The sequence below is a fragment of the Coregonus lavaretus genome (assembly GCF_964263955.1).
Source record: "Coregonus lavaretus genome assembly, chromosome: 30".
In the NCBI taxonomy this organism is placed as follows: domain Eukaryota; kingdom Metazoa; phylum Chordata; class Actinopteri; order Salmoniformes; family Salmonidae; genus Coregonus; species Coregonus lavaretus.
Window position 1 is genome coordinate 19,265,969 of NC_140017.1, and position 17,695 is coordinate 19,283,663.

Sequence of the window (17,695 nt, forward strand, 5' to 3'; positions counted from 1 at the left end):
GTTAGTGGCCTATGATCCTGTTAAAACAATGTACGTGTTGGGACCCTCTAGCCTGGCACTCTACAATGTAGAAGAAGTATGTGACATCACCAATGGGCTGGGTAGACAATGCAGTCAGCTCTCTCATTAACCTTTCAGGAGTTTGTGTGCTATGTATTGTGTACAATAAAGAAATAGTTCAGTGAAATCAATCCAAAGCCTCTGACAAAGGGACGGTTGCCAGGACGCAGATTAAGTCTACTCCTGGACTAAAACACACTGTCAATGGAGATTCTCCATTGAAACGTTTTTATTCTACGACCAGTCTTAATCTGGGTCCTGTAATTCAGCCTTCCAGACCACTGTAGGGAGGTATCTGGGTACTGTTGAGGGGCTACCTTGCTAGCTATAGTCTGAATGAGGGTGCAACACAACAGTCTGAGGAGAGGTAATCATTGGTAGCCTGGCCCCAGATCTGTTTGTGCTATCATTCTAACTCATTGTCATGTTTGGCATGACAAGGGGAGGAATAATAGCACAAACATACTGGTACCCAGGCTACATTGTTAGGGCACTGACCAAATCCAAATCAAATCAAATGTTATTTGTCACATGCAACGAATACAACAGGTGTAGACCTTACCGTGAAATGCTTACTTACAAGCTTGTAACCGACAATGCAGTTCAAGAAATAGAGTTAAGAAAATATTTACTAAAATGAAATAAAAAGTAACACAATAAAATAACAATACCGAGGCTATATACAGGGGGTAACGGTATCGAGTCAATGTATGGGGGTACAGGTTAGTCGAGGTAATTTGTATATGTAGGTGGGGGTTGGGGGGGGGGAGAGAATAACTCAGAAGCCTTAGTCCTACCTATAGTCTAAAAACTAGGCCCAGAGCTTTTCCTGCTCAGGTAAAAGTGAGGACCCTTATTATCACTCTGGGCTTCCTTAGGCCTACAGTACACTTTCAGGGCCTACCCTCCCAGAGGGGATGAGAGAAGGTTTGAGTCCCAAATTGCACCCTATTGCCTTTATAGTGCACTACTTTTGACCAGAGGGTCTATACATAGGGAATAGCGTACCATTTGAAATTGGTTCCCAGGGATCGAGGCAATATAGTGGACTAATGACCTGGTACCTAATGACTCAAACATGTGTATTACAGGTGCACAACTTTCACTGGGGACGGGGGGGACATGTCCACCCCCACATTCTGAAATTGCATTTTTGTCCCCCCCAGTTTTATCATTGGAATGTGATACAAAACGAGGCAATGGTGTGCTTTAGGACCATGTGGACGCCTCCGAGCATTCGGGTAGGCTGTTTGGAGTGTTTATCCAACTGGATGTCCCCCCCCCCCACTTCTAGTTGTGCCCCTGGTTTATTACGCTTTCCCCATTGTAAAGTATGGATGGAGTACATGACCAATGTGTCTTATACATACATCATCATTACCTTTACTGGATTATTTTATTCTGGGTCAAACATATCTCAAAGTGACCCACAGTGACCCTAGAAAAACAAGATGCCTTATCTCAAGAAAGGTATCTAGTCCTCTGATTTCTCAATAAAAACAAAATATATACAGTCTTATCAAGGAATTACCTGGTCATTTTTAAGGCAGAATAAACTATCCAAATTAGGCAACAGGTTTTCATAGGAAAACCAAAGCTATAGGTCATCTGTCAGATAGCTGGAACACAGGTATAATGTTACATTGAACAGCTGGCCTTTAGAAAACATGACATGCATTTAGTTGGTTTTCATGGTATAGTATTTCCCTAGATTTCTCCCTCAAAATGTCACAAAACGTAACTGACATTGTCCATTTTCCATTAGTGATGGATGAAATAATAGTAGTGTGGCAGGTAGCCTAGCGGTTAGATTTTTGGGCCAGTAACCGGAAGATCGTTGATTCGAATACTTGAGCCAACAAGGTGAAGGCACATAACTCTAATTTGCTCCAGGGGTGCCGTACTGCTATGGCTGACCCTGTAAAACAACACATTTCACTGCACCTATCCGGTGTATGTGACAATAAATCTTGTTTTTCTATGGTGGGCGGGCTATGGGGTGTAAGGGTTGGTGTGATCCAGGTGCGGTGCAGGATAGAGAGTAGGCATTAAGAAAGGATGATGAAACAAGGATCTTTACTCGGAGAACACTTCTCAAGTACCTGTAACTCCGTCATGTGATCTGACACTGATACGTACTGCTTGACCTCAACGAACTAGCAAAGAAAACTGAGCAAGGGAACACAGGGAAGTGAGGGCATAAATACACAAGTGAATCAGATAGACACAGGTGACACCAATAGGCAGATAATTAGTCCCGACTGTGAGTGAGGAGGTGCCTATGGTTGTCGGAGGGTGACACCTAGTGGGTCACTCCGGAACTGCGACCCACTCCTGTAACAGGAGGCGGCGGAATGCTGTATCAGCCCTGGGTCCAGAATGTCCCTCCTGGGCACCCCGGACTGCTCCTCTGGCCCATAACCCTCCCAATCCACCAGAAATAGGAGACCCCTCCCCCCCGCCGGAAGTCCAGGATCTGGTCCACCGTAAAAGCAGGCTGCCCTCTGATGAGGCATAGTGGGGGAACAGGACAAGGAGGGGGAGCCAGGGGACAGGTGGCATGTGGGATGCACCCGCATGGTGGGGGGAAGTTGCAGGTGTTAGGTCACTGGGTTGACTCGCCTGACCCCTCTGAATGGCCCGACGGGACCACCGCCTCCTCCTCTTGCTCGGGGAATAGAGGCGCTTGGAGATAGGCAGAGGTCGGAGCAGCCCTGCCGCGGGCTGACGTGAGCTCTTCGTGCGTGCGCACACCAGACAAGCAGCCACGAAGGCACGTGTATCCCCCTCAGCAGATGGCCACCAGAACCTCCTACGCAGGAACTCCAATGTCCTGGCGCCCCCTGGATGGCTGGTGAGGTTGGAGGTGTGCGCCCACTGAAGCAGTCGCGAGCACGCAGCCTTGGGTACGTACATCCTCCACGATGGGCCTCCACCCAGATCGGGCTCCCGCCGTAGCGCTGCTCTGACCAGCCTATCAATTCCCCACAAAACTGGGGCAGCCATCAGGGCATTGGGGACAATGGGGTCGTCCCTCATTGCCAGCGTCTAAGGCCGGGACAAGGAAAGCAATCGCCCTTGTGTGGGCATGGCTCCCGGCAGGAGATCGATAGTGCAGTCATAAGGCGGTAGGCCCTTGGCATGCCTCCTACTAAACACTTCCCCCAGATCCCAATACACCTGGGGAACAGCTGCCAGGTCTGGGCCGGTGACAGAGTGCGGGACCTGGGGAAGAGGTGAGGACTGGTAGGTGGTCTGGGACGGTGGCTTGGGCTGATGAGTGGTCGGTGGCGACCGGAACAGGATGGGGGAGGAGCCTCCCTCCAGGATGAGCCGCCCCGTGGACCAACCTATCTGGGGATTGTGGTCGACCAGCCAGGGGTGCCCGAGGATGAGGGGACACTCCGGAGAGTCAACAATGAAAAACTGGATATACTCCCATAGCCCCCCACCACCACCCGGACACGTGCGGGGACAGTGCGCTTGGTGATGCAGCCCGACCCCAACGGCCGGCTGTCCAGGCCCATGACCGGAACCGGCTCGGAGAGAGAGTAACGGAACTCTCCACCCTTGGGCCAGCCCTGCGTCCATCAAGTTTCCCGTGGCCTCAGAATCCACCAGTGCATGCGTCCGACGTGCAGTGCGGGCCCACTGAACCCTGGCGGGGAGAAAAATCAGGGAGTCTCTGGAGTTGGGGTTTCGGTTCCGGCTCGCTAGCACCCCTCCCGATCCAAGCGAGCCCTCCCGTTTCCCCGGATTCTCCGGGCATGAGTCGCAGTGGTGACCTGCGTGGCCACAGTACCGGCAAAGTCCCTGGGGCAGACGCCTCTGCGTCTCCATTCTGGACATGCACGCCGCACCAAGCTGCATAGCCTCCTCCTGAGGCGTCTCCTCCCTGAATCGTCAGAAAGCCTCCGGGCTGATAGGGTGACAAGGAGGCGAGCCTTGCGTCATGCCTCTCTAATATGCCCGCTTACGACGCCGATTGTCCACCCGCACCGAGAGGTCGACGAGGCTGTCCATTCGCTCAGGCAGCTCCATGAAGGATATTTCGTCCTTCATCCCCTCCGATAGCCCCTGCACGTACAGGCGACCAGGGCGGCCTCCTCCCATCCTGCCTCTCGAACCCGGGTCCGGAATTCCAAAGAGTAGTCCATAAACGAACGGTCACCCTCCCGACAAGCCATGATCTGCCTCCCGGCCTTGTGCCCCGACACCACCCGAGAGGTATCGAACACCTTTGTAGCTCCCGGGTGAATTGGTAGGAGTCGGAGCACCCCGGAGTTTGGCTCTCCCACTCCGTGGTAGCCCAGGAAAGGGCTACAGAGACCCGTCAACAGAGTGATAATGTAGGCCACCCAGCCCTGCTTCATCAGGAAGGAGGAGGGTTGTAGGCTGAACATCAGGGAACACTGGGTGAGGAATTCCCTGCAGCCCTCTGGACGTCCGTCGTACCTCTCTGGAGGAGGTAGGTGGGGTTCCCGCGATGTTGCAGGCGAGACTGGAGACACCGCTGCCAGGGCTGGTCGGGTGTCCACCCGGCTCTACACGCTGATCGTCAGCTGGCGGAGATTCTCGATGATCTGCTGCAGGCTGCGGTCGTGCTGATCTAGCATGGCTCCATGCACTGCCAATGCGCTATCATACTGTGCTGCCTCCGCTGGGTCCATATTGGCTCAGTTTTCTATAAGCGTTGGTGTGAGGTGTGACACAGGTGCGGTGCAGGATAGACAGCAGGCAGTAGGCAAGGATGGTGAAACAAGGATCTTTACTGGTTGTCCAAAAGCCAGGATACAAAACAACGGACTATTCCCGAAAACAAATGAGGAACACCTAGGTCTTCAAAAAACAGGCTGACAGCAAACAATGTGAAATACTAACTCTGACTGGAAAAACACAATGACATAGGGAGAACACTTCTCAAGTACCTGTAACTCCGTCACGTGATCCGACGCTGATACGTGATTAAAAGTTTTTATTCAAATATCCACACCATACATCATCATACACATTACACACACCATTAATTCCCAACCCCAATATCACTAAAAAGAACAATACAAAACTACCCAACACAATATATATATAAACACCCACAAAACCGAACAATAACATAAATTACACCCCAGGGGAGCACCTTCCCTCCCCCTTTATACCCAGCTAAAAACACACATACAAAAACTAAATCCCTACCCCTCTACATTAACCCTAAGCCTAAACCCCCCTTCCACCTCTCCCGAGCAGCATTCTGCCCCCACTTCCTCTCCTTTCTCTTCATTCTCCCCCTCAAATTCTGCTCCACCCTCCTCACTATCCCCTCCACACCCCCTTCTCTTCCTGTCCTTTCCATTTTCTGCCTAGCTTCCCACAACCCCCGTTTAAAGAGGCTTATGAGAAGCCAGAGCAGAAACCTGTCCCTAACCGTCCCACTCGCTTTCCCTACACCTCTCTCTACCCTAGCCCACGTCACAACAAAATCCCCCCTAACCCTGCCTATCAACACCTGTGCCCTAGCCCATACCACCCCGGCGAAAGCACAGACCCAGAAAACATGGAACAATGTCTCCTCCCCGCCACAAGTTGGTCTTGGGCAGGTGGGGGATTGTGTCATACCACGCCCGTTGAGGCCGTTGTCCAGACCACACACCTGCACTCCTTCCCAGACCCCAGCCGGGATACCCACTATGGGCCCTGGACACCCTCCCTGTCTCACCTCCTCGAACAGGTGCCTGTGATCTAAACCTACACTGGCAACTTCAACCTCGGGGTAAGCACGCAGCCACTTGGCCGCATAGCCAAAGTGCCACGGCAGCTGTTCCGCACGAGGACCCGTGTTAGACCACACCATTACGCTTCTCGCCTGATAAGAGAAAAACACCCGCAGGAAGTAACCAGACGGGTGTATCACCGGATGAGCCAGCTCTGTCAACAAAAAAGAAACAAAAATCAAGTCCAGCTTGAGGGGGAAATGTGATACCCCCCTACCTCCCAGAGCATGCATACCCTCACGACATACTCAAGCCTGCCACCCCACATGAACTGAAACACTAGCCTCACTAGAGGCCTCCTCAGACTAGCTGGCAATGGGTAGACATATGCCATATACAAAAGAGACGGCAACACATCCACCTTGAGGACCAGGACCTTGCCTATAAAGGACAACGACCTAGACCTCCACATCCCCAGCTTCCTCTGTACCAGTGCGATGCTCCTGTTCCAGTTCAGCGTCGCTGAGCCGGAGGTCTCAAACAAGACCCCGAGCATGATTGAGAACCGCTCCCGACGCTCGGGTGAATTCCCCAATGATAGCAAGGGACCTAGTCAGGCACGAGTCCTTGCATAATAAGAAGGAGGTGTCGTCGGCGTGCTGCGTCATCTTAATATGCAGCCCACCGCTCCCAAAGCACGGATGCACCCTATATACTTCTCCCCAAAACCTAACCTACCTAACACCCTGAAAAGAAAAGATCTATTCACTCGATCAAAGGCTTTAGCCTGATCAAGTGCTGCTACCATTAACAGCAGCCCTCTATCCTCTACCCAAGCGATGGAGTCCCTAATCAAACTCAGGTTCCACCTAATAGAGCGGCCCTCTATCCCACACGTCTGATCCTCATGTACGATGTAGGGAAGGGCTGTGCGCAACCGGTCCACTAGAACCTTCGCAAGCAGCTTATAATCTACGCACAGCATGGTCAACGGCCGCCAGTTGCCAAGGTCTGTTGCGTCTCCCTTCTTGTAAAGAAGTGACAGCACACCTAGGGCCATCGATCCCCCCGGGACCCCCGTCTCGAGGATGGCCTTCAAGACTTCAAGGACTACTGGACCAAGTTTCCCCCAAAACGTCAGGTAAATCTCTGTCGGCAGCCCATCCATTTCTGGCACCTTCCCTTTTCCCATACTCCTGAGGGCGCTCTCAACCTCTTCGAGGGAGATCTGAGCCTCCATCGCTTCTCTAATGTCCTCTGGATCTCGCCGGGAAAGGTGTTCTAAAAACACGTTTTCCTGCTCTACATCTACTGCCCTTTCTTGAAAAAAACCTCTGAAATGTTCTGTGGTCACCTTGACCATTTCCTCAGTTTCTCTCACTACTCTACCATTTTCTTCCCTAACCCCGTACATTACCTTCCTACTCTGTCTTCCCCTAACTGATTTAAAGAACACGGCGGAACAAGTCTCGTCGTGTTCTAAAAACCCACTATGCGCACGCTCCAGGAAAGCGCGAGCCTTCCGCTCATGCAGCTCCCTAAGTTGCGCCTTTAGGGCAGAGGATCTCTCCCAGTCTACCGACCCGCCGAGGTTGCGTGCCTCGAGCTCGAGTTCGAGCAGCCTCCGTCCTTTCCTCCCTCTTTTTCTTCTTACAATATCCTATTATAAAAACCCTAATCCTCACCTTTGCTATTTCCCACCACTCTAACACCCCCTCACACATGGACCGGAGGCCCTCAAGCCCCCTAAAGAAATCAACAAAACAGTTAACGAAAGCCTGCTCATCCAGTACCTCCCGTTCTAACTTCCAGTACCCCCTACCGAAGAGGTAGACTGGTGACCCCACATGCAGCAGCACCCCGTCGTGATATGAAAAAAACACTGGCAACAAACGCCTAGACAACTGACCCAGTGACCTGGATAGAAAAATATAGTCGAGCCTCCGCTCGACCCCTCTGGAGTTGCGCCATGTTGGACCTGCCATCATCGGAGCAGTGTGCAGGCCCCCATCTACCACACCATGGCACGCCATTAGCCCGGCGATGGCACCTGCACTACTGTCCCTCCCCCTCCTTATATCTATATTAAAATCCCCCCGTATCACCAAGTGTGATCGCCAACTGTGGCCCGTACACCACAATTACCCTATATCTATCATCCCTTACTGTGTCATCCACCCCCAAAACCCTCCCCTGCATACCTTCCAAAGTGCCCTCCACCTTCACCTCCCTATTCCCAAACAAAATCCCTAACCCCGAGGACACAGGAGATTCTTCCCCCACAGCGCCCTTCTCCCCCATGACACGCTTGGTCCCCCCCTCCCCCACCACCCATTTCCCACTTCCTGTCTGAGGATCTCCCCCTCCTCTTCCCTCTCTTCTTTGGAGACGCCGGCAGTGGGGAGACCCAGCCCCCCTTGATTATCAGCTCCTCCATCATCTCCCTCACCTCATCCCCCTGGGCACTCGACATCTCGCTTTCCCCCCACTCCGGCCCCCCCTCTCCCCCCTTCTCCTCTCCTCCCAGGGCTGTGGCTGGCTCCTACCCGACCTCCTCCGCCTCCGTCTCCGGCACCTCCTCTCCCACACTCCCCTCCGCCTCCGTCTCCGGCACCACCTCTCCTTCCGGAACTGCTACGGCAGTCCCCTGCCCGTCCCCCTCTCCTTCCGCTGCTGTTCTCGGCTCCTCCTCCGTCGTCAATGATATTGCCTCTGGCCCTGCACTTGGGTCTGGAACTCCTCCTCCTCTTCCTCGACTTGTGACGAGCCGTACACTCCCTCCACAGGTGTGCTGACGATCCACACCCATGGCACTTCTTCGACTCGTCACAGTCCCTCGCCTCGTGTGCCTCAGACCCACAAACCCTGCATTTCTTCGCCCCACATGAGCCGAAATTATGGCCATAGGCCATGCATCGTCTGCAGAAAGGGGGCTGACGGGCATAAAACAATGTCCCCCTGTCAGCCCCCAGGGAGAACAGAGCTAGAGGATGAAGGTAACCTCCCAGGCCCTTTGGGTCTTCCCTCAACAGAGCCTGGAAGCTTCTCTTCCCATTCCAGAACCCTAGCAAGTCTTTGAGGAGCCTTGCCGAGGAGACATTGTCCATATACCTCCCCATAAAAGCCCTCACCTCCTCATCCTTAACATGCGGGTTATACATGTTTACAGTTATTACCCTGAAGTTGTTCTTGGCCAAGCTTGTCACCTCATAGTGGCACATCGGCTTGGCCTTCTCCACTTCCCTCGCCTTTTTCATGACCTCATCATGCTTCCCCTCCGTGTGAAAAACCACATCATAAGCCCCTTCCAAGGGGTTCACCTGGAGGCACATCACATCCTTTACCGCCAGCTTTAACACTCCCATCAACAAAGTCCTCCCAAATGTTTCCCTTCCAAAAGGCTCCATGTCCTTCTCCTTCCACGCAAACCTAACTGCGTTCGTGATCCCAATCCTGGGAATCGCCCTGAAATTCGCATTTTTCGCAATGTCTGCGAGGAGAATAGCGCCGACACCACTGCTCCGACTCTTCTCTCTATTAGTTACAAACAATTTTAAACGATTTTAATTGATTTAAACCACCGCTAGCTTCCTTCTTAGACAGTCGTAGTACCGCTGAGGATAGAGAAACTAGCAGAGAAAACTGAGCAAGGGAACACAGGGAAGTGAAGGCATAAATACACAAGTGAATCAGGTAGACACAGGTGACACCAATAGGCAGATAATTAGTCCCGACTGTGAGTGAGGAGGTGACTATGGTTGTCGGAGGATGACACCTAGTGGGTCGCTCCGGAACTGCGACCCACTCTTGTAAAAATGAGGTGGGCTTACCTTTTACACATTTAAATCAATTTATTCACTGTTGTCAATTGATCCAGAAAGTTTTGCATATCTTTAAGTAAGAAATTCAAAGTCATGAACTTCTTCTGGGTTTTTATTTGAATTTTATTTAAATAATAATCATAATAATTGTATTACATTATACAGTTCTTAACTCAAAGTGTGTAAAATACCAAGTCCACAATTATTTGGTTACTACATGATTCTATATGTGTTATTTCATAGTTTTGATGTCTTCACTATTATTCTACAATGTAGAAGATAGTAAAAGTAAAGAAAAACCCTTGAATGAGTAGGTGTGTCCAAACTTTTGATGAATACTGTATATTTACACTACAGGTCAAAAGTTTTAAAACACCTACTCATTCAAGGGTTTTTCTTTATTTTTTACATTTTATAACAATAGTGAAGACATCAAAACTATGAAATAACACATATGGAATCATGTAGTAACTAAAAAAGTGTTAAACAAATCAAAATATATTTTATATTTGAGATTCTTCAAATAGCCACCCTTTGCCTTAATGACAGCTTTGCACACTCTTGGCATTCTCTCAACCAGCTTCATGAGGTAGTCACATGGAATATATTTCATTTAACAGGTGTGCCTTCTTAAAAGTTAATTCGTGGAATTTCTCTCCTTCTTAATGCGCTTGAGCCAATCAGTTTTGTTGTGACAAGGTAGGGGGGGTTTACAGAAGATAGCAATATTTGGTAAAAGACCAAGTCTATATTATGGCAAGAACAGCTCAAATAAGCAAAGAGAAACAACAGTCCATCATTACTTTAAGACATGAAGGTCAGTCAATACGGAACGTTTCAAGAACTTTGAAAGTTTCTTCAAATGCAGTTGCAAAAACCAAGCGCTATGATGAAACTAACTCTCATGAGGACCGCCACAGGAATGGAAGACCCAGAGTTACCTCTGCTGCAGAGGATAAATTCATTAGAGTTTCAAGCCTCAGAAATTGCAGCCCAAATAAATGCTTCACAGACATATCTCAACATCAACTGTTCAGAGGAGACTGTGTGAATCAGGACTTCATGGTCGAATTGCTGCAAAGAAACCATTACTAAAGGACACCAATAATAAGAAGAGACTTGCTTGGGCCAAGAAACACGAGCAATGGACATTAGACCAGTGGAAACAGGTCCTTTGGTCTGGAGTCCAAATTTGAGATTTTTGGTTCCAACCGCCGTGTCTTTGTGAGACGCGGTGTGGGTGAACGGATGGTCTCCCACCGTAAAGCATGGAGGAGGAGGTGTTATGGTGTGGGGGTGCTTTGCTGGTGACACTGTCTGTGATTTATTTAGAATTCAAGGCACACTTATCCAGCATGGCTACCACAACATTCTGCAGTGATACGCCATGCCATCTGGTTTGGGCTTAGTGGGACTATCATTTGTTTTTCAACAGGACAATGACCCAACACACCAGGCTGTGTATGGGCTATTTTACCAAGAAGGAGAGTGATGGAGTGCTGCATCAGATGACCTGGCCTCCACAATCGCCCGACCTCAACCAAATTGAGATGGTTTGGGATGAGTCGGACCGTCGAGTGAAGGAAAAGCAGCCAACAAGTGCTCAGCATATGTGGGAACTCCTTCAAGACTGTTGGAAAAGCATTCCAGGTGAAGCTGGTTGAGAGAATACCAAGAGTGTGCAAAGCTGACATCAAGGCAAAGTGTGGCTATTTGAAGAATCTCAAATATAAAATAGATTTTGATTTGTTTAACACTTTTTTGGTTACTACATGATTCCATATGTGTTATTTCATAGTTTTGTCTAAAGAAAAACCTATGAATGAGTAGGTGTTCTAAAACTTTTGACCAGTAGTGTATAGTCATGAAATCAAAATGTAGGGGGAAGGGAAGGCTAGCCAATAGAGCTGATTCTTAAGGCCTGCTTTTAGTGCCCCAACAGTCTGAGCAGCCCTGAGATTTTCAGGAAGGGAGTGCTTGTCCTTTTCCCCCTCAGGAGACTAAAAAGATTTGGCATGGGTCCCCAGATCCTCAAAAGGTTCTACAGCTGCACCATCGAGAGCATCCTGACCAGTTGCATCACTGCCTGGTATGGTAACCGCTCGGCAGTTGGGTAGTGCGTACATTCCAGTACATCACTGAGGCCAAGCTTCCTGCCATCCAGGACCTATATACTTAGCCAATTAATTATACTTGTGAGCAAACATTCCATAACTGCAGGTGGCAGTAAATCGCCAACCTTGGCTTTCTACCTGTTCAAACATCACTCTTCAGCTGGCAGTATGCACCCTTCCAGTTTGTTTGCCAACTTGTAGAAGTAGTAGAAGAAGAAAATGGACTACTTCAAAATGGAGATGGCCTCAATGGCGCTTCCATTGTTCTCACAGACGCCATATAGAGCCCCACAGTGGAGGTGTCATATTACCCATAAAACCTAGCGTTCAAACATGGGAAAAATGACGATTGGAACAATTTCCCTATTTGACTGCTAGGTTTTATGGGTATTATGACTCATACTGTGGTACTCTATTGGGACAGATACAATGATGTGATGTCTATCTAAGTAACAAACTGAAGTGTCTTTAGATGAAGTGTAGTTGAGTGGGGAATTGGGCTGATCTTCCTCATTGTGCATGAAGCTCTTTCAAAAATGCATTGGGAATTATTTTAATTTACAATAAATAATGCAATGTTTTAGTTATTGTAGCATGACTGAATTAATAAACAACTGTTTGATCAAGAAAATGGATTCATCCCTTTTATTTTACAGGAAATAATTTGTGTATTTTACTTGCTAATTTAAATTTTTCTAAATATTAAAAAGATCTGCTTGATCCTTCACTTCTAGAAGAATACTTTACTGCCCATTTGTGGAAACTTATTACATCCTTACATCCTTTTGCTCAGTACCCAACCCCCCTGAAACAGAAATACATGCTAGAAGAACATAGGGTCAGCGACACAGCAGCATCCCTGATTTGACTTTACTACAGTAAAATACATTTAACGAAATGCAGAAGAATTCACAGAAAAATAATGCAATACAAAGGAGAAAAAAGAGATTAGGTTGATGATAAAAACAAATGTATGAGCATTCAGATCTGGCATATGTTCCTGTCAGACCCGGGATTCAAACCGGCAACCCTGGCCCTACTGCTGTACTATCTAAAGTCATAATTGGTACTATTTTAAGTTCAGATTTTAGATGAGGAAAATCAAGAGAGAAGAGAGAAAGATTCTCCTTCTTATAATTTTTGTAAAGCATTTCCTGATCTTCTTGGTCCTAATACCATATTTAATATAGGGTGTACCAGTGGTGGGAACAGAATGAACTGTACTGATATTAATACATTAACCTCTCTGGTTGCTGTGCCTGTTGTAAATAAGAGAAAAAAGGATGGCTGTAGAGAAGTTGATGAAAGTGATCAAGTGGGGAGCACACGTATTAAAAGCCTTTCGTGACTCCTTTTAGGCTTTCAAGAAACAAGCAATATGTTGACATATGAGAGCACAATTAACACAAAAGGTAAAACCACTAGACTTGCTATATGATACATATACCATACAGTTTGCTCAGTGCACTTTTAACACGGGAGAGTTTAACAACTTCTAAGCTATCACAAAAAAGCTTAGATGTTGTACCTGCACAAAGGGAGCCTTGAAGTGATAAACATTTCAAAAGAGTTATGGGAATAAAATATACCAAGGCTAACAACATTCTCACTTTAGAAGGGGTCATAATGCTGTTATATTGAAATGGCTTACAAATGGAGACATACCTGTCATAAGCCATCACTGCTAGAAAAACGTAAGCACATGTTACACATACATTGCAGAAATGTATATGTAACTGTGGGCCAGGAGACCAGAGGTGAAAGAACAGGTTGGGGTTTAGGGTCGTCCCAAGGATCCCTGTTAGCATTTGTTTGAGCATAGCCTGAAGGTAGGGAGGGCAGTTATAGCTACTATAAGTAACAAAACACATAATTAAATATTACAAAAATAATCAGTTCATGTTTTAGGGCAAAGTCCTAATACCTTTTTACAAGCCTGCCTGATTTTAACCATCCTAACACCGTACATAAAAGGATTGAAAAGTGGTGGACATATCACAAAATAAACTAATAAAATAGTGCGAAGTATAGGTGGAAGATGTGCAGCATCATATCTGCCTTGTAGAATCACAAATAAACCGCCAGAGGAGAAGTTCAGTAAAGACGCTATATGTGGCGTACAAGTGTTAAATGCTTTCTGTTTCGTCTCTTTAGAAGACTTTAAACATATTTGTAGAATTCTTACATATGAGTATATGGTCGGAAATATAGTACAAGAAAAAGATAGCACAGTTACAACAAGACCCCATATGTTATTCAGTGTAGTATTTGAACATGCAAGCCTGACTACGGAGTAGTTGTCACAATACACTCTGTCTAGAACGTTACCACAAAATTGCAGTCGCAAACTGAGGGAGATAATGATGGCGTTGATGAAAAAAGAATACACCCAGGGCAGTAGAATTAAGCCACAAATTATTTTAGGTGTCATAATATTGTTATACTCTAGAGGATAACAAATAGAAATGTACCTGTCATAGGACATAACTGCTAAATTACAAAATTCTGTTATAGCGTATGTGTACAACACATAAATCTGGAGATAACAATAAAGAAGGGAAATATCATGTGTGTCAGAGAGTAAGTAAAACATGAGAGCAGGAAACAAACCAGTGCTCCCATACAACTGATTAACAAACAAAGCACATAGAAACAGATACATGGGTTTATGAAGGCTTCTTTCAATGCACATAACTCCAATAAGGAAAGCATTGGCAAGAATTATGACAAAATATAATACAGTTACCACAACAAAGTAAAAGTACTTAAATTGTCCGATATCACCGTATGCAGCAAGCCTAAAGATCTCAAAGTGAGTAGAGTTCTCCATGGTCCTGGGAGTTGGTAAAGATGTGCTGTCAATGTTGGAAGAAGAGTAGCCAATGCTCTCTTGTACTGTAGCTTAAATATAAGTTGAAATAATGAAATCACAAAGAACAGACAACCTAAATGGATAATTCCTTGACCTATTCTTGTTACAGTGATAGATTTTCCCACATCTATACTCACCAATATAGATGGATTTTCATTCTCCTGATAACATAATTCATAGCCTAAATCAAACAATATTATACGTTGTATCCTGCACTAGTGATTTATTACTTTCAAATGCAAAATAATAAATAAATTACCTGTAAAGTATGCTAAATCCAACATTTTGACAGACCATTTCTAATCCATGATGAACTGCATAAACTCAACTCCTCAACTGATTCTTATACTTGTGAGATAAAAAAAAAACTCCCATGGTGTGATATGGAAGTGTACACCAATACCTGGGGAAATATTTAGATATGCTCAGAGTCAAGGAAACCATACAGAGAAAAACAGATACAATGTTGTAACACAGGCCCTGTAGGGAGGAGGTTCAAAGCCTTTCTAAAATTCTATACAAACTACAGTATTTCATAGAGAATAGTAGATTACACAGGGCATGTACAACTGATGTGAACTGGTTAGCTTGTTGGCGGTGCGCACTAGCGTTCAATCGGTGATGTCACTCTCTCGGAGAGATAGAAGTAGTTGTTTCCCTTGCTCTGCAAGGTCCGTGGCTTTTGTGGACTGACAGGTAATGATGCTTCGTGGGTGACGGTTGTTGATGTGGTCAGAGGGTCCCTGCTGTGAGCCCAGGTTGGGGCAAGGCAGGGGACGGAAGCAACACTGTTACAGTACACATGGTCAGAGGGACATTCTTAAATAAAGAAAGTAGTTTGGTAGGCTGTGTTAGTGGCCTATGATCCTGTTAAAACAATGTACGTGTTGGGACCCTCTAGCCTGGCACTCTACTAATGTAGAAGAAGTATGTGACATCACCAATGGGCTGGGTAGACAATGCAGTCAGCTCTCTCATTAACCTTTCAGGAGTTTGTGTGCTATGTATTGTGTACAATAAAGAAATAGTTCAATGAAATCAATCCAAAGCCTCTGACAAAGGGACGGTTGCCAGGACGCAGATTAAGTCTACTCCTGGACTAAAACACACTGTCAATGGAGATTCTCCATTGAAACGTTTTTATTCTACGACCAGTCTTAATCTGGGTCCTGTAATTCAGCCCTCAGTCTTGTTCCAGACCACTGTAGGGAGGTATCTGGGTACTGTTGAGGGGCTACCTTGCTAGCTATAGTCTGAATGAGGGTGCAACACAACAGTCTGAGGAGAGGTCATCGTTGGTAGCCTGGCCCCAGATCTGTTTGTGCTATCATTCTAACTCATTGTCATGTTTGGCATGACAAGGGGAGGAATAATAGCACAAACATACTGGTACCCAGGCTACATTGTTAGGGCACTGACCAAATCCAAATCAAATCAAATGTTATTTGTCACATGCAACGAATACAACAGGTGTAGACCTTACCGTGAAATGCTTACTTACAAGCTTGTAACCAACAATGCAGTTCATGAAATAGAGTTAAGAAAATATTTACTAAAATGAAATAAAAAGTAACACAATAAAATAACAATACCGAGGCTATATACAGGGGGTAACGGTATCGAGTCAATGTATGGGGGTACAGGTTAGTCGAGGTAATTTGTATATGTAGGTGGGGGTTGGGGGGGGGGGGAGAGAATAACTCAGAAGCCTTAGTCCTACCTATAGTCTAAAAACTAGGCCCAGAGCTTTTCCTGCTCAGGTAAAAGTGAGGACCCTTATTATCACTCTGGGCTTCCTTAGGCCTACAGTACACTTTCAGGGCCTACCCTCCCAGAGGGGATGAGAGAAGGTTTGAGTCCCAAATTGCACCCTATTGCCTTTATAGTGCACTACTTTTGACCAGAGGGCTCTGGCCAATATAGGGAAAATGGAATATACATAGGGAATAGCGTACCATTTGAAATTGGTTCCCAGGGATCGAGGCAATATAGTGGACTAATGACCTGGTACCTAATGACTCAAACATGTGTATTACAGGTGCACAACTTTCACTGGGGACGGGGGGGACATGTCCACCCCCACATTCTGAAATTGCATTTTTGTCCCCCCAGTTTTATCATTGGAATGTGATACAAAACGAGGCAATGGTGTGCTTTAGGACCATGTGGACGCCTCCGAGCATTCGGGTAGGCTGTTTGGAGTGTTTATCCAACTGGATGTCCCCCCCCCCACTTCTAGTTGTGCCCCTGGTTTATTACGCTTTCCCCATTGTAAAGTATGTATGGAGTACATGACCAATGTGTCTTATACATACATCATCATTACCTTTACTGGATTATTTTATTCTGGGTCAAACATATCTCAAAGTGACCCACAGTGACCCTAGAAAAACAAGATGCCTTATCTCAAGAAAGGTATCTAGTCCTCTGATTTCTCAATAAAAACAAAATATATACATTCTTATCAAGGAATTACCTGGTCATTTCTAAGGCAGAATAAACTATCCAAATTAGGCAACAGGTTTTCATAGGAAAACCAAAGCTATAGGTCATCTGTCAGATAGCTGGAACACAGGTATAATGTTACATTGAACAGCTGGCCTTTAGAAAACATGACATGCATTTAGTTGGTTTTCATGGTATAGTATTTCCCTAGATTTCTCCCTCAAAATGTCACAAAACGTAACTGACATTGTCCATTTTCCATTAGTGATGGATGAAATAATAGTAGTGTGGCAGGTAGCCTAGCGGTTAGATTTCTGGGCCAGTAACCGGAAGATCGTTGATTCGAATACTTGAGCCAACAAGGTGAAGGCACATAACTCTAATTTGCTCCAGGGGTGCCGTACTGCTATGGCTGACCCTGTAAAACAACACATTTCACTGCACCTATCCGGTGTATGTGACAATAAATCTTGTTTTTCTATGGTGGGCGGGCTATGGGGTGTAAGGGTTGGTGTGACCCAGGTGCGGTGCAGGATAGACAGTAGGCATTAAGAAAAGATGATGAAACAAGGATCTTTACTGGGAGAACACTTCTCAAGTACCTGTAACTCCGTCACGTGATCTGACACTGATACGTACTGCTTGACCTCAACGAACTAGCAAAGAAAACTGAGC

The 17,695-nt window shown here is 46.5% G+C and overlaps 1 protein-coding gene across 1 annotated transcript; it reads right to left on the bottom strand.

Moving 5' to 3' along the window:
- Positions 1–9,363: 9,363 nt before the first annotated feature.
- On the bottom strand, positions 9,364–14,395 carry LOC311105785 (olfactory receptor 1M1-like; the record flags this gene model as incomplete). The annotated part of the gene is made up of 2 exons (XM_084147987.1): positions 9,364–9,410; positions 13,783–14,395. 2 exons carry the CDS (start codon positions 14,393–14,395, stop codon positions 9,364–9,366), a joined length of 660 nt encoding a protein of 219 aa, XP_084004113.1.
- Between the last annotated feature and the right edge of the window lie 3,300 nt (positions 14,396–17,695).